Source organism: Ascaphus truei, chromosome 3 (assembly GCF_040206685.1).
Source record: "Ascaphus truei isolate aAscTru1 chromosome 3, aAscTru1.hap1, whole genome shotgun sequence".
NCBI lineage: Eukaryota > Metazoa > Chordata > Amphibia > Anura > Ascaphidae > Ascaphus > Ascaphus truei.
The window spans coordinates 434673122-434700794 of NC_134485.1; the positions used below are offsets into that span (position 1 = coordinate 434673122).

At 53.8% G+C, this 27673-nt stretch overlaps 1 protein-coding gene across 1 annotated transcript in view; it reads right to left on the reverse strand.

Moving 5' to 3' along the window:
• The window catches only part of MAN1A2 (mannosidase alpha class 1A member 2), a 163478-nt gene that overhangs the window by 12922 nt on the left and 122883 nt on the right, over nucleotides 1-27673 (reverse strand). Inside the window, 5 exon segments of the mRNA XM_075592935.1 lie at nucleotides 4946-5165; nucleotides 5640-5755; nucleotides 13370-13463; nucleotides 21049-21172; nucleotides 24637-24731. Of these exon segments, the coding sequence (XP_075449050.1) occupies nucleotides 4946-5165; nucleotides 5640-5755; nucleotides 13370-13463; nucleotides 21049-21172; nucleotides 24637-24731 (649 nt within the window).

A 27673-nucleotide genomic window follows, 5' to 3' on the forward strand; every position in this document is an offset into this window, starting at 1 on the left:
TATCAGCACTGGGAGGGGAGACGGGAGAGGGCGGGTATCAGCACTGGGAGGGGAGACGGGAGAGGGCGGGTATCAGCACTGGGAGGGGAGACGGGAGAGGGCGGGTATCAGCACTGGGAGGGGAGACGGGAGAGGGCGGTTATCAGCACTGGGAGGGGAGACGGGAGAGGGCGGGTATCAGCACTGGGAGGGGAGACGGGAGACGGCGGTTATCAGCACTATGAGGGGAGACGGGAGAGGGCGGGTATCAGCACTGGGAGGGGAGACGGGAGAGGGCGGTTATCAGCACTGGGAGGGGAGACGGGAGAGGGCGGTTATCAGCACTGGGAGGGGAGACGGGAGAGGGCGGTTATCAGCACTAGGAGGGGAGACGGGAGAGGGCGGGTATCAGCACTGGGAGGGGAGACGGGAGAGGGCGGGTATCAGCACTGGGAGGGAAGAGGGGAGACGGGAGAGGGCGGGTATCAGCACTGGGAGGGGAGAGGGGAGACGGGAGAGGGCGGGTATCAGCACTGGGAGGGGAGAGGGGAGACGGGAGAGGGCGGGTATCAGCACTGGGAGGGGAGAGGGGAGACGGGAGAGGGCGGGTATCAGCACTGGGAGGGGAGAGGGGAGACGGGAGAGGGCGGGTATCAGCACTGGGAGGGGAGAGGGGAGACGGGAGAGGGCGGGTATCAGCACTGGGAGGGGAGAGGGGAGACGGGAGAGGGCGGGTATCAGCACTGGGAGGGGAGACGGGAGGGGAGATGGGAGAGGGCGGTTATCAGCACTGGGAGGGGAGACGGGAGAGGGCGGTTATCAGCACTGGGAGGGGAGACGGGAGAGGGCGGTTATCAGCACTGGGAGGGGAGACGGGAGAGGGTGGGTATCAGCACTGGGAGGGGAGACGGGAGAGGGCGGTTATCAGCACTGGGAGGGGAGACGGGAGAGGGCGGGTATCAGCACTGGGAGGGGAGACGGGAGAGGGCGGTTATCAGCACTGGGAGGGGAGACGGGAGAGGGCGGGTATCAGCACTGGGAGGGGAGACGGGAGAGGGCGGTTATCAGCACTGGGAGGGGAGAGGTGAGACGGGAGAGGGCGGGTATCAGCACTGGGAGGGGAGAGGGGAGACGGGAGAGGGCGGGTATCAGCACTGGGAGGGGAGAGGGGAGACGGGAGAGGGCGGGTATCAGCACTGGGAGGGGAGACGGGAGAGGGCGGTTATCAGCACTGGGAGGGGAGACGGGAGAGGGCGGTTATCAGCACTGGGAGGGGAGACGGGAGAGGGTGGGTATCAGCACTGGGAGGGGAGACGGGAGAGGGCGGTTATCAGCACTGGGAGGGGAGACGGCGGTTATCAGCACTTGGAGGGGAGACGGGAGAGGGCGGTTATCAGCACTGGGAGGGGAGACGGGAGAGGGTGGGTATCAGCACTGGGAGGGGAGACGGGAGAGGGCGGTTATCAGCACTGGGAGGGGAGAGGGGAGACGGGAGAGGGCGGGTATCAGCACTGGGAGGGGAGAGGGGAGACGGCGGGTATCAGCACTGGGAGGGGAGACGGGAGAGGGCGGTTATCAGCACTGGGAGGGGAGACGGGAGAGGGCGGGTATCAGCACTGGGAGGGGAGAAGGGAGAGGGTGGGTATCAGCACTGGGAGGGGAGACGGGAGAGGGCGGTTATCAGCACTGGGAGGGGAGACGGGAGAGGGCGGGTATCAGCACTGGGAGGGGAGACGGGAGAGGGCGGGTATCAGCACTGGGAGGGGAGACGGGAGAGGGCGGTTATCAGCACTGGGAGGGGAGACGGGAGAGGGCAGGTATCAGCACTGGGAGGGGAGACGGGAGAGGGCGGGTATCAGCACTGGGAGGGGAGAGGTGAGACGGGAGAGGGCGGGTATCAGCACTGGGAGGGGAGAGGGGAGACGGGAGAGGGCGGGTATCAGCACTGGGAGGGGAGACGGGAGAGGGCGGTTATCAGCACTGGGAGGGGAGACGGGAGAGGGAGGTTATCAGCACTGGGAAGGGAGACGGGAGAGGGCGGTTATCAGCAATTTGGGTGGAGCCGGGAGAGGGCGATTATCAGCACTGGGAGGGGAGACGGGAGAGGGCGGGTATCAGCACTGGGAGGGGAGACGGGAGAGGGCGGTTATCAGCACTGGGAGGGGAGACGGGAGAGGGCGGTTATCAGCACTGGGAGGGGAGACGGGAGAGGGCGGGTATCAGCACTGGGAGGGGAGACGGGAGAGGGCGGGTATCAGCACTGGGAGGGGAGACGGGAGAGGGCGGGTATCAGCACTGGGAGGGGAGACGGGAGAGGGCGGTTATCAGCACTGGGAGGGGAGACGGGAGAGGGCGGGTATCAGCACTGGGAGGGGAGACGGGAGACGGCGGTTATCAGCACTAGGAGGGGAGACGGGAGAGGGCGGGTATCAGCACTGGGAGGGGAGACGGGAGAGGGCGGTTATCAGCACTGGGAGGGGAGACGGGAGAGGGCGGTTATCAGCACTGGGAGGGGAGACGGGAGAGGGCGGTTATCAGCACTAGGAGGGGAGACGGGAGAGGGCGGGTATCAGCACTGGGAGGGGAGAGGGGAGACGGGAGAGGGCGGGTATCAGCACTGGGAGGGGAGAGGGGAGACGGGAGAGGGCGGGTATCAGCACTGGGAGGGGAGAGGGGAGACGGGAGAGGGCGGGTATCAGCACTGTGAGGGGAGAGGGGAGACGGGAGAGGGCGGGTATCAGCACTGGGAGGGGAGAGGGGAGACGGGAGAGGGCGGGTATCAGCACTGGGAGGGGAGAGGGGAGACGGGAGAGGGCGGGTATCAGCACTGGGAGGGGAGAGGGGAAACGGGAGAGGGCGGGTATCAGCACTGGGAGGGGAGAGGGGAGACGGGAGAGGGCGGGTATCAGCACTGGGAGGGGAGAGGGGAGAGGGCGGGTATCAGCAGGCTTCTTCTGAACGTGACCAAGTCGCTCTTTATTTATGGAGCGTGTTTCGCGGGCAGCTGCTTTTATTACCCGCTGTTTTGGCAAACCTTGTGGGCGATGTTCCCCGGTGGTCCCGGCACCAAATGGCTGAAATTCCCAATATCTGACCAGTGGTGGAACTATTTAGGGCCCTGTCCTGGCACTTATTTTAACAATGGCATTCCAGTATTTCTAAAGACCCCCTCCCTTTGGTGCGGGGCCCTCCCTGGCGGTGGCGGCCCACCCAGGAGCTCCCAACACAGAAGTTAGGTCCCACCGGAAGTCACACCCAACGTCCGCAATCACCGCCTGGGTGGGCTCCCCACTCCCCAGGTACTTGTCCCTTAACCCTGTCACTGCCATTAGTACACTTTGCCCCTAGGAGAGACTGACCCCTTAACCCTGTCACTGCCATTAGTACACTTTGCCCCTAGGAGAGACTGACCCCTTAACCCTGTCACTGCCATTAGTACACTTTGCCCCTAGGAGGGACTGACCCCTTAACCCTGTCACTGCCATTAGTACACTTTGCCCCTAGGAGGGACTGACCCCTTAACCCTGTCACTGCCATTAGTACACTTTGCCCCTAGGAGGGACTGACCCCTTAACCCTGTCACTGCCATTAGTATACTTTGCCCCTAGGAGGGACTGACCCCTTAACCCTGTCACTGCCATTAGTACACTTTGCCCCTAGGAGGGACTGACCCCTTAAACATGTCACTGCCATTAGTACACTTTGCCCCTAGGAGGGACTGACCCCTTAACCCTGTCACTGCCATTAGTATACTTTGCCCCTAGGAGGGACTGACCCCTTAACCCTGTCACTGCCATTAGTATACTTTGCCCCTAGGAGGGACTGACCCCTTAACCCTGTCACTGCCATTAGTACACTTTGCCCCTAGGAGGGACTGACCCCTTAACCCTGTCACTGCCATTAGTACACTTTGCCCCTAGGAGGGACTGGCCCCTTAACCCTGTCGCTGCCATTAGTGCACTGTGCCCCTAGGAGGGACTGACCCCTTAACCCTGTCGCTGCCATTAGTACACTTTGCCCCTAGGAGGGACTGACCCCTTAACCCTGTCACTGCCATTAGTACACTTTGCCCCTAGGAGGGACTGACCCCTTAACCCTGTCGCTGCCATTAGTACACTGTGCCCCTAGGAGGGACTGACCCCTTAACCCTGTCGCTGCCATTAGTACACTTTGCCCCTAGGAGGGACTGACCCCTTAACCCTGTCACTGCCATTAGTACACTGTGCCCCTAGGAGGGACTGACCCCTTAACCCTGTCACTGCCATTAGTACACTGTGCCCCTAGGAGGGACTGACCCCTTAACCCTGTCACTGCCATTAGTACACTGTGCCCCTAGGAGGGACTGACCCCTTAACCATGTCACAGCCATTAGTACACTTTGTCCCTAGGAGGGACTGACCCCTTAACCCTGTCACTGCCATTAGTACACTGTGCCCCTAGGAGGGACTGACCCCTTAACCATGTCACTGCCATTAGTACACTGTGCCCCTAGGAGGGACTGACCCCTTAACCCTGTCGCTGCCATTAGTACACTTTGCCCCTAGGAGGGACTGACCCCTTAACCCTGTCACTGCCATTAGTACACTGTGCCCCTAGGAGGGACTGACCCCTTAACCATGTCACTGCCATTAGTACACTGTGCCCCTAGGAGGGACTGACCCCTTAACCATGTCACTGCCATTAGTACACTTTGCTCATAGGAGGGACTGACCCCTTAACCCTGTCACTGCCATTAGTACACTTTGCCCCTAGGAGGGACTGACCCCTTAACCCTGTCACTGCCATTAGTACACTGTGCCCCTAGGAGGGACTGACCCCTTAACCCTGTCACTGCCATTAGTACACTGTGCCCCTAGGAGGGACTGACCCCTTAACCCTGTCACTGCCATTAGTACACTTTGCCTCATGTGGCTTCACTTGGCCCATGTCTCGGACCCCGGACCCCAGACTGCTGCCCAGTCCTCACCCGTCCGGTCGTAGGACTCATGGCACGTGTGGGCGATCTCGGCCCCCAGCTGTAGGTAGTGCCCGGCCATGTCTCCCGGGGACCCGTCGGCGCCCAGCGCCAGCATGCCGCCCGCAAAGCAGGTCAGGTGGCCCATCTTCCTCTCCAAGTGGCCGTTCTTCCACTCGCCGATGAAGGTCAGGCCTCCGCTGGACTTGCGGATCAGGTGCTTCTCGATGGCCTGCGGGGAGGAGAGGGCGGGAGGAGTCAGGACACTTTGTGCCTGGTGACCGGGATCCCTGCGCTTACCGGGACGCTTCCTGCCCGAGAATCGCGTGCTCGGATGGTGACCCGAAATTATCCCCGAGCTAAGTCCGCATGCGTAGTGTGGGAACCGCCAGTCCTCAAGGGCCACCGACAGGGCAGGTGGAAAGGATATTCCTGCTTCAGCACAGGTGGGTCAGTCAATGACTAGGCCACCTGTACTGAAGCGGGGGAATCCTGTGGCCCTGAGGACTGGAGTTGGCCTCCCCTGCTGCATGCCATGATACTTCTTATTCAGACGTAGATCTGCCATGTGGTGGGACTCTGCCCGAGCTCGGACCCCACGCCTCCAGTCTGTGTTGTGTGGTTGAGTGCTTCCTATTACTTGCAGGTCTGGTACACATACTGCTAGCTGGCACTGCCCCAGTCAGGGTAATCACACAATACTCACTTCGATCGCGGCGTCGTACATCTTACGCGCGTCTGCGTCCGTTCGGTCGGACACCAGCCAGGCTTTCAGGAGGTACTCGTAAAAACTGTCTCCCAGGCCGCCCACTGACGTGTGGTCTGCAGAGGGACGGAGAGGTTAGAGACTGCTCTGGAGAGCATCGCATCCCCTCTTACACATTAGAGACAGCTCTGCAGAGCATCGCGCCCCCTTACACGTTAGTGACAGCTCTGCAGAGCATCGCACCCTCTTGCACATTAGAGACAGCTCTGCAGAGCATCGCGCCCCCTTACACGTTAGCGACAGCTCTGCAGAGCATCGCACCCTCTTGCACATTAGAGACAGCTCTGCAGAGCATCGTGCCCCGTCTTCCACGTTAGAAACAGTTCTGCGAGAGCATCGCACCCCCTCTTGCACATTAGAGACAGCTCTGCAGAGCATCACACCACCTCTTGCACATTAGAGACAGCTCTGCAGAGCATCGTGCCCCGTCTTCCACGTTAGAAACAGTTCTGCGAGAGCATCGCACCCCCTCTTGCACATTAGAGACAGCTCTGCAGAGCATCACACCACCTCTTGCACGTTAGAGACGGCTCTGCGAGAGCATCGCGCCCCCTATTCCTTACATGCTGAAAACGGCCCTGCAGAGCATCGCGCCTGCTTCCCTTACACGTGGCAGCAGCCTGCATCTCTGACACGTCTCCTGATTCAGCAGGCAGGGATTTCTATGACATGGGAGGTGGGATAGTGCCGCCAGCAGCGAAAAGGTTAAAGAAAAGAGCCGGCCTCTGTAAAAGGCGTGTTTGCATGTATGTAGGAACGCCAGCTATACCTGACCAAGCCGTGTTACAGAACAGACGTACAGGCCTCTATCTTCCACAAAATGCATGTTCCAAGCTACACTGCGAGAGCCAGGTGAGCTGAGAGCAGCAGCGGTGCATTCTGGGAGCCCTGTCATATATAGAAACAGACTACCTAAACAGCCACCTATAAAAAGATTAATGGGAGCCCCTCCATCCAACTGCAGACGCCGCTGCTTGGCGGTTACCTCCCCTATCTCGCGTAACACGAATGATCATGTGGGAGACAAAGCGCCAGGCTCATAACAACATGTCCAGTGAACAACGCAAAGCTCTGACAGAGCCGCAGAATAACACTGACCGCTATAAAACCGGCAGACAACGGCGCGGCTATTGTAATACAAAACCAACCAGACCATCATTCGGAAATGTAAAACAGCTCGGCAATAGGCAACAGTATAGAATCATAGCACAGGATCCGGTCCTTAACCCGCAAAAACAAACCAGTAAATTGGTTATTGAGGCGTACGCAAGAAAAATTATCAACAAACATCAAAGAGAGTTTATGCTACCGAGACATCCCACAACACCGGTCCTCTATACACTACCAGAAACTCACAAATGTTCTCACAAACCCCAGGCAGGCCAACTGTTACCGGCACAAACTATTTTTCAACCACTAGCTATATTTGTAGACGAGATACCACAGCCCCTAGTTAAAACCACAGCCGCTAGTTAAAACCACAGCCCCTAGTTAAAACCACAGCTCCTAGTTAAAACCACAGCTAGTAGTTAAAACCACAGCTGGTAGTTAAAACCACAGCCGGTAGTTAAAACCACAGCCGGTAGTTAAAACCACAGCCGGTAGTTAAAACCACAGCCGGTAGTTAAAACCACAGCCCCTAGTTAAAACCACAGCCGGTAGTTAAAACCACAGCCCCTAGTTAAAACCACAGCCCCTAGTTAAAACCACAGCCCCTAGTTAAAACCACAGCCGCTAGTTAAAACCACAGCCCCTAGTTAAAACCACAGCCCCTAGTTAAAACCACAGCCCCTAGTTAAAACCACAGCCCCTAGTTAAAACCACAGCCGCTAGTTAAAACCACAGCCGCTAGTTAAAACCACAGCCGCTAGTTAAAACCACAGCCGCTAGTTAAAACCACAGCCCCTAGTTAAAACCACAGCTCCTAGTTAAAACCACAGCCCCTAGTTAAAACCACAGCTCCTAGTTAAAACCACACCTGCACACCGCAAAGATACAACAGAATATTACCATGGATAGATGAAAGCGCACAGGAATAACATGTGTCTCTGCGCCCGGGAATAACATGTGTCTCTGCGCCCGGGAATAACATGTGTCTCTGCGCCCGGGAATAACATGTGTCTCTGCGCCCGGGAATAACATGTGTCTCTGCGCCCGGGAATAACATGTGTCTCTGCGCCCGGGAATAACATGTGTCTCTGCGCCCGGGAATAACATGTGTCTCTGCGCCCGGGAATAACATGTGTCTCTGCGCCCGGGAATAACATGTGTCTCTGCGCCCGGGAATAACATGTGTCTCTGCGCCCGGGAATAACATGCGTCTCTGCGCCCGGGAATAACATGCGTCTCTGCGCCCGGGAATAACATGCGTCTCTGCGCCCGGGAATAACATGCGTCTCTGCGCCCGGGAATAACATGCGTCTCTGCGCCCGGGAATAACATGCGTCTCTGCGCCCGGGAATAACATGCGTCTCTGCGCCCGGGAATAACATGCGTCTCTGCGCCCGGGAATAACATGCGTCTCTGCGCCCGGGAATAACATGCGTCTCTGCGCCCGGGAATAACATGCGTCTCTGCGCCCGGGAATAACATGCGTCTCTGCGCCCGGGAATAACATGCGTCTCTGCGCCCGGGAATAACATGCGTCTCTGCGCCCGGGAATAACATGCGTCTCTGCGCCCGGGAATAACATGCGTCTCTGCGCCCGGGAATAACATGCGTCTCTGCGCCCGGGAATAACATGCGTCTCTGCGCCCGGGAATAACATGCGTCTCTGCGCCCGGGAATAACATGCGTCTCTGCGCCCGGGAATAACATGCGTCTCTGCGCCCGGGAATAACATGCGTCTCTGCGCCCGGGAATAACATGCGTCTCTGCGCCCGGGAATAACATGCGTCTCTGCGCCCGGGAATAACATGCGTGTCTGCGCCCGGGAATAACATGCGTCTCTGCGCCCGGGAATAACATGCGTCTCTGCGCCCGGGAATAACATGCGTCTCTGCGCCCGGGAATAACATGCGTCTCTGCGCCCGGGAATAACATGCGTCTCTGCGCCCGGGAATAACATGCGTCTCTGCGCCCGGGAATAACATGCGTCTCTGCGCCCGGGAATAACATGCGTCTCTGCGCCCGGGAATAACATGCGTCTCTGCGCCCGGGAATAACATGCGTCTCTGCGCCCGGGAATAACATGCGTCTCTGCGCCCGGGAATAACATGCGTCTCTGCGCCCGGGAATAACATGCGTCTCTGCGCCCGGGAATAACATGCGTCTCTGCGCCCGGGAATAACATGCGTCTCTGCGCCCGGGAATAACATGCGTCTCTGCGCCCGGGAATAACATGCGTCTCTGCGCCCGGGAATAACATGCGTCTCTGCGCCCGGGAATAACATGCGTCTCTGCGCCCGGGAATAACATGCGTCTCTGCGCCCGGGAATAACATGCGTCTCTGCGCCCGGGAATAACATGTGTCTCTGCGCCCGGGAATAACATGTGTCTCTGCGCCCGGGAATAACATGTGTCTCTGCGCCCGGGAATAACATGTGTCTCTGCGCCCGGGAATAACATGTGTCTCTGCGCCCGGGAATAACATGTGTCTCTGCGCCCGGGAATAACATGTGTCTCTGCGCCCGGGAATAACATGCGTCTCTGCGCCCGGGAATAACATGCGTCTCTGCGCCCGGGAATAACATGCGTCTCTGCGCCCGGGAATAACATGCGTCTCTGCGCCCGGGAATAACATGCGTCTCTGCGCCCGGGAATAACATGCGTCTCTGCGCCCGGGAATAACATGCGTCTCTGCGCCCGGGAATAACATGCGTCTCTGCGCCCGGGAATAACATGCGTCTCTGCGCCCGGGAATAACATGCGTCTCTGCGCCCGGGAATAACATGCGTCTCTGCGCCCGGGAATAACATGCGTCTCTGCGCCCGGGAATAACATGCGTCTCTGCGCCCGGGAATAACATGCGTCTCTGCGCCCGGGAATAACATGCGTCTCTGCGCCCGGGAATAACATGCGTCTCTGCGCCCGGGAATAACATGCGTCTCTGCGCCCGGGAATAACATGCGTCTCTGCGCCCGGGAATAACATGCGTCTCTGCGCCCGGGAATAACATGCGTCTCTGCGCCCGGGAATAACATGTGTCTCTGCGCCCGGGAATAACATGTGTCTCTGCGCCCGGGAATAACATGTGTCTCTGCGCCCGGGAATAACATGTGTCTCTGCGCCCGGGAATAACATGTGTCTCTGCGCCCGGGAATAACATGTGTCTCTGCGCCCGGGAATAACATGTGTCTCTGCGCCCGGGAATAACATGTGTCTCTGCGCCCGGGAATAACATGTGTCTCTGCGCCCGGGAATAACATGTGTCTCTGCGCCCGGGAATAACATGTGTCTCTGCGCCCGGGAATAACATGTGTCTCTGCGCCCGGGAATAGCATGTGTCTCTGCGCCCGGGATGTACAAAGTCTGCACACAGCAATCCGACGGCCCGCTAGCTACTAACGGAGCACTACAGTTACATTACCTAAACCAGTCATTGGCTTCACTCTTACTTCTAAAGATCACTTTAACTAAGAACTACTTTATATATAACCATATTATCTTCTATGCACAAGTACAAGGGACGGGTACCAGAGCAAATATGGCACCCACATGTGAACCTGTTTATGGCAGAGATTGAAGCCAATTTTGTGTTGATTAATCAAGATTATTCTGACAATATCCACACACGGAGGCGTTTCATCGACGATGTGTTCATGGTGTGGTTGGGGGATGCTGAAAAATTGTAACAGGCCTGAGGAAAGGACAGTGTACGGCCTGAGGAAAGGACAGGGTGTACGGTCTGAGGAAAGGACAGGGTGTACGGCCTGAGGAAAGGACAGGGTGTACGGCCTGAGGAAAGGACAGGGTGTACGGCCTGAGGAAAGGACAGGGTGTACGGCCTGAGGAAAGGACAGGGTGTACGGTCTGAGGAAAGGACAGTGTACGGCCTGAGGAAAGGACAGGGTGTACGGTCTGAGGAAAGGACAGGGTGTACGGTCTGAGGAAAGGACAGTGTACGGCCTGAGGAAAGGACAGGGTGTACGGCCTGAGGAAAGGACAGGGTGTACGGCCTGAGGAAAGGACAGGGTGTACGGTCTGAGGAAAGGACAGGGTGTACGGCCTGAGGAAAGGACAGGGTGTGCGGCCTGAGGAAAGGACAGGGTGTACGGCCTGAGGAAAGGACAGGGTGTACGGTCTGAGCAAAGGACAGGGTGTACGGTCTGAGGAAAGGACAGGGTGTACGGCCTGAGGAAAGGACAGGGTGTGCGGCCTGAGGAAAGGACAGGGTGTACGGCCTGAGGAAAGGACAGGGTGTACGGCCTGAGGAAAGGACAGGGTGTACGGTCTGAGGAAAGAGGGTGTACGGTCTGAGGAAAGGACAGGACAGGGTGTGCGGCCTGAGGAAAGGACAGGGTGTACGGCCTGAGGAAAGGACAGGGTGTACGGTCTGAGGAAAGAGGGTGTACGGTCTGAGGAAAGGACAGGGTGTACGGTCTGAGGAAAGGACAGGGTGTACGGCCTGAGGAAAGGACAGAGTGTACGGTCTGAGGAAAGGACAGGGTGTACGGCCTGAGGAAAGGGCAGGGTGTACGGCCTGAGGAAAGGACAGGGTGTACGGCCTGAGGAAAGGACAGGGTGTACGGCCTGAGGAAAGGACAGTGTACGGCCTGAGGAAAGGACAGTGTACGGCCTGAGGAAAGGACAGGGTGTACGGCCTGAGGAAAGGACAGGGTGTACGGCCTGAGGAAAGGACAGGGTGTACGGCCTGAGGAAAGGACAGGGTGTACGGCCTGAGGAAAGGACAGGGTGTACGGTCTGAGCAAAGGACAGGGTGTACGGTCTGAGCAAAGGACAGGGTGTACGGTCTGAGCAAAGGACAGGGTGTACGGTCTGAGGAAAGGACAGGGTGTACGGCCTGAGGAAAGGACAGGGTGTACGGCCTGAGGAAAGGACAGGGTGTACGGCCTGAGGAAAGGACAGGGTGTACGGCCTGAGGAAAGGACAGGGTGTACGGTCTGAGGAAAGGACAGGGTGTACGGCCTGAGGAAAGGACAGGGTGTACGGCCTGAGGAAAGGACAGGGTGTACGGCCTGAGGAAAGGACAGGGTGTACGGCCTGAGGAAAGGACAGGGTGTACGGCCTGAGGAAAGGACAGGGTGTACGGTCTGAGGAAAGGACAGGGTGTACGGCCTGAGGAAAGGACAGGGTGTACGGCCTGAGGAAAGGACAGGGTGTACGGCCTGAGGAAAGGACAGGGTGTACGGCCTGAGGAAAGGACAGGGTGTACGGCCTGAGGAAAGGACAGGGTGTACGGTCTGAGGAAAGGACAGGGTGTACGGTCTGAGGAAAGGACAGGGTGTACGGTCTGAGGAAAGGACAGGGTGTACGGTCTGAGGAAAGGACAGGGTGTACGGTCTGAGGAAAGGACAGGGTGTACGGTCTGAGGAAAGGACATGGTGTACGGTCTGAGGAAAGGACAGGGTGTACGGCCTGAGGAAAGGACAGGGTGTACGGCCTGAGGAAAGGACAGGGTGTACGGCCTGAGGAAAGGACAGGGTGTACGGTCTGAGGAAAGAGGGTGTACGGTCTGAGGAAAGGACAGGGTGTACGGTCTGAGGAAAGGACAGGGTGTACGGTCTGAGGAAAGGACAGGGTGTACGGTCTGAGGAAAGGACAGGGTGTACGGTCTGAGGAAAGGACAGGGTGTACGGCCTGAGGAAAGGACAGAGTGTACGGCCTGAGGAAAGGACAGGGTGTACGGCCTGAGGAAAGGACAGGGTGTACGGCCTGAGGAAAGGACAGGGTGTACGGCCTGAGGAAAGGACAGGGTGTACGGCCTGAGGAAAGGACAGGGTGTACGGCCTGAGGAAAGGACAGGGTGTACGGCCTGAGGAAAGGACAGGGTGTACGTTCTGAGGAAAGGACAGGGTTTACGGCCTGAGGAAAGGACAGGGTGTACGGCCTGAGGAAAGGACAGGGTGTACGGCCTGAGGAAAGGACAGGGTGTACGGCCTGAGGAAAGGACAGGGTGTACGGCCTGAGGAAAGGACAGAGTGTACGGCCTGAGGAAAGGACAGGGTGTACGGCCTGAGGAAAGGACAGAGTGAAAGGCCTGAGGAAAGGACAGGGTGTACGGCCTGAGGAAAGGACAGGGTGTACGGCCTGAGGAAAGGACAGGGTGTACGGCCTGAGGAAAGGACAGGGTGTACGGCCTGAGGAAAGGACAGGGTGTACGGCCTGAGGAAACGTTACTGTATGTATATCTGCTCTGATGTATTAATACAACAGAAGTTTGTTTTGAACACAACATAAGGCTCCTGTGTGCTTCCTCTACCTCCAATATCTATTTAATCTGGCGTGACACTGCACGGGGGGAAACCCCTGCTGGTGAGGTGCAAGCACACGGACAATACGGACAACTAAGTCCGTATCTAGTATTGAGGCAGCGTCAAAAGTAGAGATACACAGCCTAATTACTCATGCTCTACTACAAAGCACTACAAGACCCGGCAGGGGAGAGGCTAAAACTCATGTCCCTTCCCAGAATCCTTTGCATGTCCCTTTGTGAGATGGTGGGGTGTCTGGGGCATGATACTGGAGGATTTTGAGAAGCCAGCACTTACGTTGTCCCCAGCGCCCTGTCCTGGGGTTCAGGTAGTTGGGGTACAGCCCGTTGGGACGATCCATCTTCTGCAGAAGTTTTCGGATGTGCATGACCTGCAAGAATCGGGATGGTACAGTGACTGGTGCATCCTCTTCCACCACTGGCTCAGTGCATCCCACCCCACCGATTACACAGCAAACCGGCTCGTGCTTCACAAGACCCGAGATAAACAAGCCACGCCTCAGTGGTATAATATGAACACCCACTGCACGTGGCACAGAGGGTGTTACACAATGGCCAACATGGGAAATGCTATGCAGCGGGATGAGGTGTCACACTGAGGGACAGATGTGTGACAAGGGAAGCCCTGTGAGAATAAGATATCAGACAGGGGAAGGCGCTTTTACATGGGAACGTGGGACTTCACAGGCCGCACTGTGTCACTAGTACGGGAAGTTTTAAATAACGTGTGCATCAAGTGTAGCCTTTACTTTAAACTGGGTGGGATACGACATGTAACCCTATGAGAGCTGGACGGGCCACAGCCCCTCTGGCACACCGCGATCACGTCTGTGACATCACTGATGAGGCGCATGGAAGTTATCTCCCGTTCCTCGGCCGGATAGAACGCCATCTCCCCTAGGAAGCCCATGGCATAGCCACTAATGGGGCATCCCAAGGGTTAAATTGATCAAAAGGAAGTGGATGAGCCACACATCTCTCCGTGTTATAGTACAGACAGACCTCACCGTGTTATAGTACAGACAGACCTCACCGTGTTATAGTACAGACAGAGCTCTATGCTCAGGACCCACCGTGTTATAGTACAGACAGACCACCATGCTCAGAGCTCACCGTGTTATAGTACAGACAGACCTCCGTGCTCAGGACTCCCCGTGTTATAGTACAGACAGACCTGCATGCTCAGGACTCCCCGTGTTATAGTACAGACAGACCTCCGTGCTCAGGACTCCCCGTGTTATAGTACAGACAGACCTGCATGCTCAGGACTCCCCGTGTTATAGTACAGACAGAGCTCCGTGCTCAGGACTCCCCGTGTTATAGTACAGACAGAGCTCCGTGCTCAGGACTCACCGTGTTATAGTACAGACAGAGCTCCATGCTCAGGACTCCCCGTGTTATAGTACAGACAGACCTCCATGCTCAGGACTCCCCGTGTTATAGTACAGACAGAGCTCCATGCTCAGGACTCCCCGTGTTATAGTACAAACAGAGCTCACCGTGTTATAGTATAGACAGACCTCACCGTGTTATAGTACAGACAGACCTCACCGTGTTATAGTACAGACAGAGCTCCGTGCTCAGGACTCACCGTGTTATAGTACAGACAGACCACCATGCTCAGAGCTCACCGTGTTATAGTACAGACAGACCTCCATGCTCAGGGCTCACCGTGTTATAGTACAGACAGACCTCCATGCTCAGGGCTCCCCGTGTTATAGTACAGACAGACCTCCGTGCTCAGGGCTCACCGTGTTATAGTACAGACAGACCTCCATGCTCAGGACTCCCCGTGTTATAGTACAGACAGAACTCACCGTGTTATAGTACAGACAGAGCTCCATGCTCAGGGCTCCCCGTGTTATAGTACAGACAGACCTCCGTGCTCAGGGCTCACCGTGTTATAGTACAGACAGACCTCCATGCTCAGGACTCCCCGTGTTATAGTACAGACAGGACTCACCGTGTTATAGTAGACAGAGCTCCATGCTCAGGGCTCACCGTGTTATAGTACAGACAGACCTCCATGCTCAGGACTCCCCGTGTTATAGTACAGACAGGACTCACCGTGTTATAGTACAGACAGACCTCCATGCTCAGGACTCCCCGTGTTATAGTACAGACAGGACTCACCGTGTTATAGTACAGACAGACCTCCGTGCTCAGGACTCCCCGTGTTATAGTACAGACAGAGCTCCATGCTCAGGACTCCCCGTGTTATAGTACAGACAGAGCTCCATGCTCAGGGCTCACTGTGTTATAGTACAGACAGAGCTCCATGCTCAGGGCTCACCGTGTTATAGTACAGACAGACCTCCGTGCTCAGGACTCCCCGTGTTATAGTACAGACAGACCTCCATGCTCAGGGCTCACCGTGTTATAGTACAGACAGAGCTCCATGCTCAGGGCTCCCCGTGTTATAGTACAGACAGACCTCCGTGCTTAGGGCTCACCGTGTTATAGTACAGACAGACCTCCATGCTCAGGACTCCCAGTGTTATAGTACAGACAGAACTCACCGTGTTATAGTACAGACAGAGCTCCATGCTCAGGGCTCACCGTGTTATAGTACAGACAGACCTCCATGCTCAGGGCTCACCGTGTTATAGTACAGACAGAGCTCCATGCTCAGGGCTCACCGTGTTATAGTACAGACAGACCTCCATGCTCAGGACTCACCGTGTTATAGTACAGACAGAGCTCCATGCTCAGGACTCACCGTGTTATAGTACAGACAGACCTCCATGCTCAGGACTCACCGTGTTATAGTACAGACAGACCTCCGTGCTCAGGACTCCCCGTGTTATAGTACAGACAGACCTCCGTGCTCAGGACTCCCCGTGTTATAGTAGACAGAGCTCCACGCTCAGGACTCACCGTGTTATAGTACAGACAGAGCTCCACGCTCAGGAATCACCGTGTTATAGTACAGACAGAGCTCCGTGCTCAGGACTCACCGTGTTATAGTACAGACAGAGCTCCATGCTCAGGACTCCCCGTGTTATAGTACAGACAGACCTCCATGCTCAGGACTCCCCGTGTTATAGTACAAACAGAGCTCCACGCTCAGGACTCACCGTGTTATAGTACAGACAGACCTCCATGCTCAGGACTCACCGTGTTATAGTACAGACAGACCTCCATGCTCAGGGCTCACCGTGTTATAGTACAGACAGAGCTCCATGCTCAGGACTCACCGTGTTATAGTACAGACAGACCTCCATGCTCAGGACTCACCGTGTTATAGTACAGACAGACCTCCGTGCTCAGGACTCCCCGTGTTATAGTACAGACAGAGCTCCACGCTCAGGACTCACCGTGTTATAGTACAGACAGAGCTCCACGCTCAGGAATCACCGTGTTATAGTACAGACAGACCTCCATGCTCAGGACTCCCCGTGTTATAGTACAGACAGACCTCCGTGCTCAGGACTCCCCGTGTTATAGTACAGACAGACCTGCATGCTCAGGACTCCCCGTGTTATAGTACAGACAGACCTCCGTGCTCAGGACTCACCGTGTTATAGTACAGACAGAGTTCAGTGCTCAGGACTCCCCGTGTTATAGTACAGACAGAGTTCCGTGCTCAGGACTCACCGTGTTATAGTACAGACAGACCTCCGTGCTCAGGACTCACCGTGTTATAGTACAGACAGACCTCCATGCTCAGGACTCACCGTGTTATAGTACAGACAGAGTTCCGTGCTCAGGACTCACCGTGTTATAGTACAGACAGGACTCACCGTGTTATAGTACAGACAGAGCTCTATGCTCAGGGCTCCCCGTGTTATAGTACAGACAGACCTGCATGCTCAGGACTCCCCGTGTTATAGTACAGACAGACCTCCATGCTCAGGACTCACCGTGTTATAGTACAGACAGACCTCCATGCTCAGGACTCACCGTGTTATAGTACAGACAGAGTTCCGTGCTCAGGACTCACCGTGTTATAGTACAGACAGGACTCCCCGTGTTATAGTACAGACAGAGCTCTATGCTCAGGGCTCCCCGTGTTATAGTACAGACAGACCTGCATGCTCAGGACTCCCCGTGTTATAGTACAGACAGACCTCCATGCTCAGGGCTCCCCGTGTTATAGTACAGACAGACCTCCGTGCTCAGGACTCACCGTGTTATAGTACAGACAGACCTCCATGCTCAGGACTCACCGTGTTATAGTACAGACAGACCTCCATGCTCAGGACTCACCGTGTTATAGTACAGACAGAGTTCCGTGCTCAGGACTCACCGTGTTATAGTACAGACAGGACTCACCGTGTTATAGAACAGACAGAGCTCTATTCTCAGGGCTCCCCGTGTTATAGTACAGACAGACCTGCATGCTCAGGACTCCCCGTGTTATAGTACAGACAGACCTCCATGCTCAGGGCTCCCCGTGTTATAGTACAGACAGACCTCCGTGCTCAGGACTCACCGTGTTATAGTACAGACAGACCTCCATGCTCAGGACTCACCGTGTTATAGTACAGACAGACCTCTCCATGTTATAGTACAGACAGACCTCCGTGCTCAGGGCTCCCCGTGTTATAGTACAGACAGAGCTCCATGCTCAGGACTCCCCGTGTTATAGTACAGACAGACCTCCGTGCTCAGGACTCCCCGTGTTATAGTACAGACAGAGCTCCATGCTCAGGGCTCCCCGTGTTATAGTACAGACAGAGCTCCGTGCTCAGGACTCACCGTGTTATAGTACAGACAGAGCTCCGTGCTCAGGACTCACCGTGTTATAGTACAGACAGAGCTCCACGCTCAGGACTCACCGTGTTATAGTACAGACAGACCTCCATGCTCAGGACTCACCGTGTTATAGTACAGACAGACCTCCATGCTCAGGACTCACCGTGTTATAGTACAGACAGATCTCCATGCTCAGGACTCCCCGTGTTATAGTACAGACAGAGCTCCGTGCTCAGGACTCTTCGTGTTATAGTACAGACAGGACTCACCGTGTTATAGTACAGACAGAGCTCTATGCTCAGGGCTCCCCGTGTTATAGTACAAACAGAGCTCCACGCTCAGGACTCACCGTGTTATAGTACAGACAGAGTTCCGTGCTCAGGACTCACCGTGTTATAGTACAGACAGACCTCCGTGCTCAGGACTCACCGTGTTATAGTACAGACAGAGTTCCGTGCTCAGGACTCACCGTGTTATAGTACAGACAGGACTCACCGTGTTATAGTACAGACAGAGCTCTATGCTCAGGGCTCCCCGTGTTATAGTACAGACAGAGCTCCACGCTCAGGACTCACCGTGTTATAGTACAGACAGACCTCCGTGCTCAGGACTCACCGTGTTATAGTACAGACAGACCTCCATGCTCAGGACTCACCGTGTTATAGTACAGACAGACCTCCCCATGTTATAGTACAGACAGACCTCCGTGCTCAGGGCTCCCCGTGTTATAGTACAGACAGACCTCCATGCTCAGGGCTCCCCGTGTTATAGTACAGACAGAGCTCCATGCTCAGGACTCCCCGTGTTATAGTACAGACAGACCTCCGTGCTCAGGACTCCCCGTGTTATAGTACAGACAGAGCTCCATGCTCAGGACTCACCGTGTTATAGTACAGACAGAGCTCCATGCTCAGGACTCACCGTGTTATAGTACAGACAGAGCTCCATGCTCAGGGCTCCCCGTGTTATAGTACAGACAGACCTCACCGTGTTATAGTACAGACAGAGCTCCATGCTCAGGGCTCCCCGTGTTATAGTACAGACAGAGCTCCGTGCTCAGGACTCACCGTGTTATAGTACAGACAGAGTTCCGTGTTCAGGACTCACCGTGTTATAGTACAGACAGGACTCACCGTGTTATAGTACAGACAGAGCTCTATGCTCAGGGCTCCCCGTGTTATAGTACAGACAGAGCTCCACGCTCAGGACTCACCGTGTTATAGTACAGACAGACCTCCGTGCTCAGGACTCACCGTGTTATAGTACAGACAGACCTCCATGCTCAGGACTCACCGTGTTATAGTACAGACAGACCTCCCCATGTTATAGTACAGACAGACCTCCGTGCTCAGGGCTCCCCGTGTTATAGTACAGACAGACCTCCATGCTCAGGGCTCCCCGTGTTATAGTACAGACAGAGCTCCATGCTCAGGACTCCCCGTGTTATAGTACAGACAGACCTCCGTGCTCAGGACTCCCCGTGTTATAGTACAGACAGAGCTCCGTGATCAGGACTCACCGTGTTATAGTACAGACAGACCTCCGTGCTCAGGACTCCCCGTGTTATAGTACAGACAGAGCTCCATGCTCAGGACTCACCGTGTTATAGTACAGACAGAGCTCCATGCTCAGGACTCACCGTGTTATAGTACAGACAGAGCTCCATGCTCAGGGCTCCCCGTGTTATAGTACAGACAGAGCTCCATGCTCAGGGCTCCCCGTGTTATAGTACAGACAGAGCTCCGTGCTCAGGACTCACCGTGTTATAGTACAGACAGAGCTCCGTGCTCAGGACTCACCGTGTTATAGTACAGACAGAGCTCCATGCTCAGGGCTCCCCGTGTTATAGTACAGACAGACCTCACCGTGTTATAGTACAGACAGAGCTCCGTGCTCAGGACTCACCGTGTTATAGTACAGACAGAGCTCCGTGCTCAGGACTCCCCGTGTTATAGTACAGACAGAGCTCCATGCTCAGGACTCCCCGTGTTATAGTACAGACAGAGCTCCATGCTCAGGACTCCCCGTGTTATAGTACAGACAGAGCTCCATGCTCAGGACTCCCCGTGTTATAGTACAGACAGAGCTCCATGCTCAGGGCTCCCCGTGTTATAGTACAGACAGAGCTCCATGCTCAGGACTCACCGTGTTATAGTACAGACAGAGCTCCATGCTCAGGGCTCACTGTGTTATAGTACAGACAGACCTCCATGCTCAGGACTCACCGTGTTATAGTACAGACAGAGCTCCGTGCTCAGGACTCACCGTGTTATAGTACAGACAGAGCTCCGTGTTATAGTACAGACAGAGCTCCATGCTCAGGACTCACCGTGTTATAGTACAGACAGAGCTCCATGCTCAGGACTCACCGTGTTATAGTACAGACAGAGCTCCATGCTCAGGACTCACCGTGTTATAGTACAGACAGAGCTCCATGCTCAGGGCTCACTGTGTTATAGTACAGACAGAGCTCCGTGCTCAGGACTCACCGTGTTATAGTACAGACAGAGCTCCATGCTCAGGACTCACCGTGTTATAGTACAGACAGAGCTCCGTGCTCAGGACTCACCGTGTTATAGTACAGACAGAGCTCCGTGTTATAGTACAGACAGAGCTCCATGCTCAGGACTCACCGTGTTATAGTACAGACAGACCTCCATGCTCAGGACTCACCGTGTTATAGTACAGACAGAGCTCCATGCTCAGGACTCCCCGTGTTATAGTACAGACAGAGCTCCGTGTTATAGTACAGACAGAGCTCCATGCTCAGGACTCACCGTGTTATAGTACAGACAGAGCTCCATGCTCAGGACTCCCCGTGTTATAGTACAGACAGAGTTCCGTGCTCAGGACTCCCCGTGTTATAGTACAGACAGACCTCCGTGCTCAGGACTCACCGTGTTATAGTACAGACAGAGAGCTCTGTGCTCAGGACTCCCCGTGTTATAGTACAGACAGAGCTCCACGCTCAGGACTCCCCGTGTTATAGTACAGACAGAGCTCCATGCTCAGGACTCCCCGTGTTATAGTACAGACAGAGCTCCATGCTCAGGACTCTCCGTGTTATAGTACAGACAGAGCTCCACGCTCAGGACTCCCCGTGTTATAGTACAGACAGAGCTCCATGCTCAGGACTCCCCGTGTTATAGTACAGACAGAGTTCCGTGCTCAGGACTCCCCGTGTTATAGTACAGACAGACCTCCCCATGTTATAGTACAGACACATGTTATTTACAGACCTCCGGGCTCAGGACTCACCTTGTTGTAGTAGACAGGATTACCAGTCAGGTACGTCAGGTGCACAAACTCCAGGTGCAGTGTGCCAAACTCTGCCAGGATGCTGCTCCCCGCAGACGCCCAGCCCCAGTTCCTGCCAACTCCGCTGCGGGACGAGGAAGCAGACGAAGGAGAAGATAAAGGGGGGAGAGACAGAGACAGGTCACTGAGTGGGCCTCACAATCTCATAACCAGGGGATCTAGCTGGTTGCAGATGCGCAGCCAGACACAGCATTGCTTAATATCCCCACGTGGTTATTTGTAGGAGGTACGGCGGCCATGTGAGCAGGCAGAACGTTACAGGTCAGTGAGTGCACTGTGTATCCCCCTCACTGTCACAGAGGCGGCAGGCAATGTACTGCAAGGCCAGGAGGATAACCAAGCCAAGCACAGGCCTAGCAGCCTCAAACCCAAACCCAACGCTTTATATACATTTATATGCGGCGATTGGAGAGCTGCGAGGATAGTGACCAAAAGTGTACAACAATGGACAAAGCGGCCTCAATGCTACATCCAACATGGCACCTTTATTTATTTAGTTCATTACCATCTGTTTGTTCTTCTCATAATAATGGGCCATTTAGATAAATCGTTTGGCCAAAACATTTCCAGCCTGCGCCCACGTCACAACGGCCTCTCAGCAAGCCCTACACTACCAGTATTATACTGTATTATACTGTATTAAAGGCGTCTTATGTATTTTGAGTTTGGTATAAGTCAAATAAACGGAATAAAGCGCCAGAAACAGAGAATGCGGAATCCCGGAGCCACAGGACGTCGTTCTTGTAGACATGAGGTTAAACGTGTGACAATCCATGTAATAATGCCCGTTCCCTGTCACATCTGAGATGTGTCAGCAGCCAAAGCCTTCCTGAGCTATATAAAGAAAGTGCGTAATAAGCCCTGCAGGAGGCAGACAGCCCATTTATCTCGCGTCTGCCGAGGGATCACACGGAGAGCTACAGTACACCAAATCTTACAGGTCTCTGCTCTACTAAAGCACGAGGTGCCTGAGAGAAGGAGTTATTGTACAGGCTGAAACCATAAAGAAACCTGGCTCTAACGCTCGTATTAAAGGTGTCTGCAACGCAAACCTACAACGGCCACAAAGTCAGAGAGATGTCATTCCCTGGGGAGGCCACTGCTTATCCTCAATGCCACAAAGCCGGAGAGCGAGGCTTCGAATATGCAGAGGGATGTCATTCCCTGGGGAGGCCACTGCTTATCCTCAATGCCACAAAGCCGGAGAGCGAGGCTTCGTATACGCGGAGGGATGTCATTCCCTGGGGAGGCCACTGCTTAGTCTCAATGCCACAAAGTCAGGGAGCGTGGCCTCTTATACACGGAGGGATGTCATTCCCTGGGGAGGCCACTGCTTATCCTCAATGCCACAAAGTAAAGAGAGTAAAGACACAGACTGGCACGGGGTGTGAAGCAGGGGAACCTGGTTCAATTCCCGGTGACGACTCCTTGTGACCTTGGGCAAGTCACTTTATCTCCCTGTGCCTGAGGCACCAAAAACAGATTGTAAGCTCCACGGGGCAGGGCCCTGTGCCTGCAAAATGTCTCTGTAAAGCGCAACGTAAAACTAGCAGCGCTATACAAGAACATGCTATTATTATTATTTATTATTAAACTCCCTACGAAGGACAGCTATTTCGGCGGTCATACACCTGGGCCACGGTCCCGCACGGGATTAGTCCGAAGCTGCTAAATCCACTAATGGAGGATAAGTGAATTTGTGGTGTGATTCAGGGTGATTCATCTACTCGTGCTTACGGAGCCTCGCGCTGCAGGGAGGATTTTCCGACCACTCACGGATTGAGCATTAAGGTACAGTACTCCGTTCCCCCACACTTCCATAAACACCAGTTCCTCCTGCTCTAGGACACAGGGCTCCTAGCTGACGGGCGCGCAATCAAGCGCTGATCCCGAATCAGCAGATTACTGGAGCTTCGGTTCAGAAGAGGCGAGATACATCTTCTACATTGGAACTGTTTGTATATGCAGATTTGTCACTGGGGTTTGCAATGATGCAATTTCACTTATCTTCCTAGGAGGACTTATCTGTTCATGGTCTTCACTGACAAATATATGGAGACTTTATAAACCCACAAGGTTACTAACCTATATCCACAATCCAACACAGGAAGCAGCATCCATTCAAGTCCAACTTCTTTATTTTCTGGGTTCTATTGTTTTTATGTCTATTACTATATTTACCACCTTCAGTGGTTACGTCTGAATTTTATTAAATTTGTCTGAATTATATGCAAATAGGAGTTTGCGCATATCAATTTGTTTTTTACACGTGTGTATGTATATGTACAGTATGTGTGTGTGTGTATATATGTATGTGTATGCGTGCTTCTGCATGTATACACACACACACACACACACACACACACACACACACACACACACGCATGCAATTTCACTGTGATGAATGAATGTCCTATATTTCACTGTGCTCAGTATGATTTGAACATTAACCCTCTCACTGCCAGTAATGTGTCACAGTGAGAGGGTAGTTATAGTATTGGAGAGCTCTGCACGAGCACTTGTGGGGTTGTGTACTCCCAGTGCTGCAGGTGTGTTATTGCAGAGTGTTTATACAGATCATGCTGCTGCCCGGGCACTTGCAGTGCTAGGTCAGTGCTGAGACCCCGGGTCGCACCTCCCATTCATCTCATCACATCTCCGCATCATTACTTATTCCCAGTCTGAAGAATGGCGCCTCGGGTCTTAGGCTACACAATTTCTAATGAAGCCGCAAATCGCTTCCCAGCAGATCATCTCGCACTCCTGGGCTGGGACCTGGGGAAAGCAGCGCCGCCTATTATATAGCTTTCCAGGATATGATTTGTGCACAATTATACACGGAGAGGAGCCAGAGGCAGCAGGGGGCACCAGAAACCGGCATTTACATGTGTTATTAACGTTAGGGGGCATTATTACACCCATCCAATCATACAGAGACCTCTAATTCCCACGCACAACATGGTAATAATACTTCACACTCATTCATGCAGCCGCCACATCTGGGGCAGAATCTGTCTCCGCCGCGGCAACTCCACCGTTGGACGCCAAGGTAAATTCACTGATGGGGTTTCAGCGGTTAGGGTAAGGGTTTTTTTGGGGTTAAGGGGATTTTTTGGCTAAGAGTTTTTTTTGGGGGTGGGTAAGGTTTTTTTGGGGGGGTAAGGTTTTTTTTGGGGGGGGTAAGGTTTTTTTGGGGGGGTAAGGTTTTTTTGGGGGGGTAAGGTTTTTTTGGGGGGGGTAAGGTTTTTTTGGGGGGGTAAAGTTTTTTTGGGGGAGTAAGGTGTAACGTTAGTAATAGGAGTTAAGACTAGGGGTTTTAGGGTATGGGGTAGTGTTGGCAATATGAGTTAAGATTAGGGTTTTTTAGGGTAAGGCTAGGGACTTATCGTGGCGGTGAAGCGGCCGGCGGAGACATGGCCCAGCGGCGAGGTAAGTGGTGGATAAACGCCGGCGGTCATTTGGTTGCAGAAAAACGGCTACGACCAAATGTCCCAGAATGCATCAGGGGCGGATTTGTGGGACACTTACCTCTTCAGATTCACCATGGCCCATGGGATTCCTGTGGGGGTGTTGAATGCCGGGAGCAGCTTCTCTGCCAGCAGCACGGCCTTGTTCTTAAATATCTAAGCAAGAAGAAACCCTCGGGATTAATACGGGACGGGACAAAGCTTCATTACATAGGGTGGGTGCCATGAGTGGACTGACACGCTGCTAGTCCAGGGGTTGCAGGCTACAAAGAGTTAAATCCGAAGTGATGATCAGAAAAACCAGGCCCTAATGGGACAGCCGATTGATGTGGATACGCCCCCCTGCCCCTTTGCCTCCCTTCAACCAGATTTTTATTTTCTCCATCCTACAATATTTTCAACTCAATTTTACTGAACCTTATTAAAAAACAAAGCAGTGTATTTCATTTTTAATAGATAAATACTTAACTAAACCATTTTAGGTGTAATACAGACTGATAGCTGGGACTGCGGGCACATTAGGTGTAATACAGACTGATAGCTGGGACTGCAGACACATTAGGTGTAATACAGACTGATAGCTGGGACTGCAGACACATTAGGTGTAATACAGACCGATAGCTGGGACTGCAGGCACATTAGGTATAATACAGACCGATAGCTGGGACTGCGGGCGCATTAGGTGTAATACAGACCGATAGCTGGGACTGCAGTCACATTAGGTGTAATACAGACTGATAGCTGGGACTGCAGGCACATTACGTGTAATACAGACTGATAGCTGGGACTGCGGGCACATTAGGTGTAATACAGACTGATAGCTGGGACTGCAGACACATTAGGTGTAATACAGACCGATAGCTGGGACTGCAGACACATTAGGTGTAATACAGACCGATAGCTGGGCCTGCAGGCACATTAGGTGTAATACAGACCGATAGCTGGGACTGCAGGCACATTACGTGTAATACAGACTGATAGCTGGGACTGCGGGCACATTAGGTGTAATACAGACCGATAGCTGGGACTGCGGGCGCATTAGGTGTAATACAGACTGATAGCTGGGCCTGCAGGCACATTAGGTGTAATACAGACCGATAGCTGGGACTGCAGGCACATTACGTGTAATACAGACTGATAGCTGGGACTGCGGGCACATTAGGTGTAATACAGACTGATATCTGGGACTGCGGGCACATTAGGTGTAATACAGACTGATAGCTGGGACTGCGGGCACATTAGGTGTAATACAGACTGATAGCTGGGACTGCGGGCACATTACGTGTAATACAGACTGATAGCTGGGACTGCAGGCACATTAGGTGTAATACAGACTGATAGCTGGGACTGCGGGCACATTAGGTGTAATACAGACTGATAGCTGGGACTGCAGGCACATTAGGTGTAATACAGACTGATATCTGGGACTGCAGGCACATTAGGTGTAATACAGACTGATAGCTGGGACTGCGGGCACATTAGTTGTAATACAGACCGATAGCTGGGACTGCAGGCACATTAGGTGTAATACAGACTGATAGCTGGGACTGCGGGCACATTACGTGTAATACAGACTGATAGCTGGGACTGCAGGCACATTAGGTGTAATACAGACTGATAGCTGGGACTGCGGGCACATTAGGTGTAATACAGACTGATAGCTGGGACTGCAGGCACATTAGGTGTAATGCAGACTGATATCTGGGACTGCGGGCACATTAGGTGTAATACAGACTGATAGCTGGGACTGCGGGCACATTAGGTGTAATACAGACTGATATCTGGGACTGCGGGCACATTAGATGTTAGATTAGATGTTCTTACACAGCAATGAAAGTGTTATAATGTGCTTTAAGGCGTTACATTTCTCAGCGCATCACTTCGCTGAACAATAGAGCCATGTATATTTCTGGCCTCTCTGCCCGCAAGGCGAGGGAACGGGCAGGCGTGTTCAGGTGGAGGGACAATGCATGAAACGGTAGCTGGGTGACATGAAGCCGCATGAGAGCCGGGGTGTGGCTGTGAGAAAGGGTTGTCTGAGGATGGCCGCCAGGCGAGGACAGCACAGTCCATATCCTGAGGCTGCATTAACCTCTTCACTGCTGTAGGGATGAGCTCTGCCCAGTGAAACAGCAAAGGCTGGATCTATTTTACATTCAAAGGGTTGAGGGACCAACATCTGTGCCAATGTTATTATTTATAAAAGTAATACATTGAGAGTTACCTCTCGTTTTCAAGTATGTCCTGGGCATAGATTTAAATTACAAATAATACATGGTTACAAATATAGTTACATAAGTGAACAGAAGGGAAAGGGGAGGGATCCTCAGGCGCGTTGTTCTGCTTGTGGCTCCAGGACATATATGAACGTAGGCACTAAAAGAAAAAGGGGGACCACAATGAGGAAAAATGCAACACATATAGATACCTTGGATCTCTTTATGGGGGTAAATAATAAATAGGAGAGGAGACACACTCACATTAGGTGTCTGGTCTTGGTCAGATGACTAATCCTCTGGGGGGAGGGAGGGTTGGGGGAGAGGGAGAGCCCCCTGATGATTCCTCAGAAAATAGGGAAGAGAAGGGGAAAAAATAGTGTAATAACGTTTATTGACATATAGTAAAATAGAGATTAAAAACTCACAAGCGGCCAAATAATATTGGCAGAGGGAGGAGATATGTCCAGACTCCACAGAGCGTCCCTCTCGAAGATGGGTTGTCTTGTGTGGCCTGGTTTCCAGCTGGTAGAGTCTTGGGATAGTGCGTGGAGTTCAGCAAGCGGCAGGGAAAGTCTCCATAAGCCCGTGCACGAGCTGGGTCCTCCTCCGTCTGCTTTCCTCTTTGCACACACCTTCCACAGATCCCGTTCCGTCGCGCATGCGCATGCGCTCCCGGCGAGATGCTGGCCAGACTTGGAAAACTCAACTTCCTCACTACTGTGGCCTGTGATGACCAAAAAACGTGGTCATGACGGTTTTTGGTCATCACAGGCCACAGTAGTGAGGAAGTTGAGTTTTCCAAGTCTGGCCAGCATCTCGCCGGGAGCGCATGCGCGACGGGACGCTCTGTGGAGTCTGGACATATCTCCTCCCTATGCC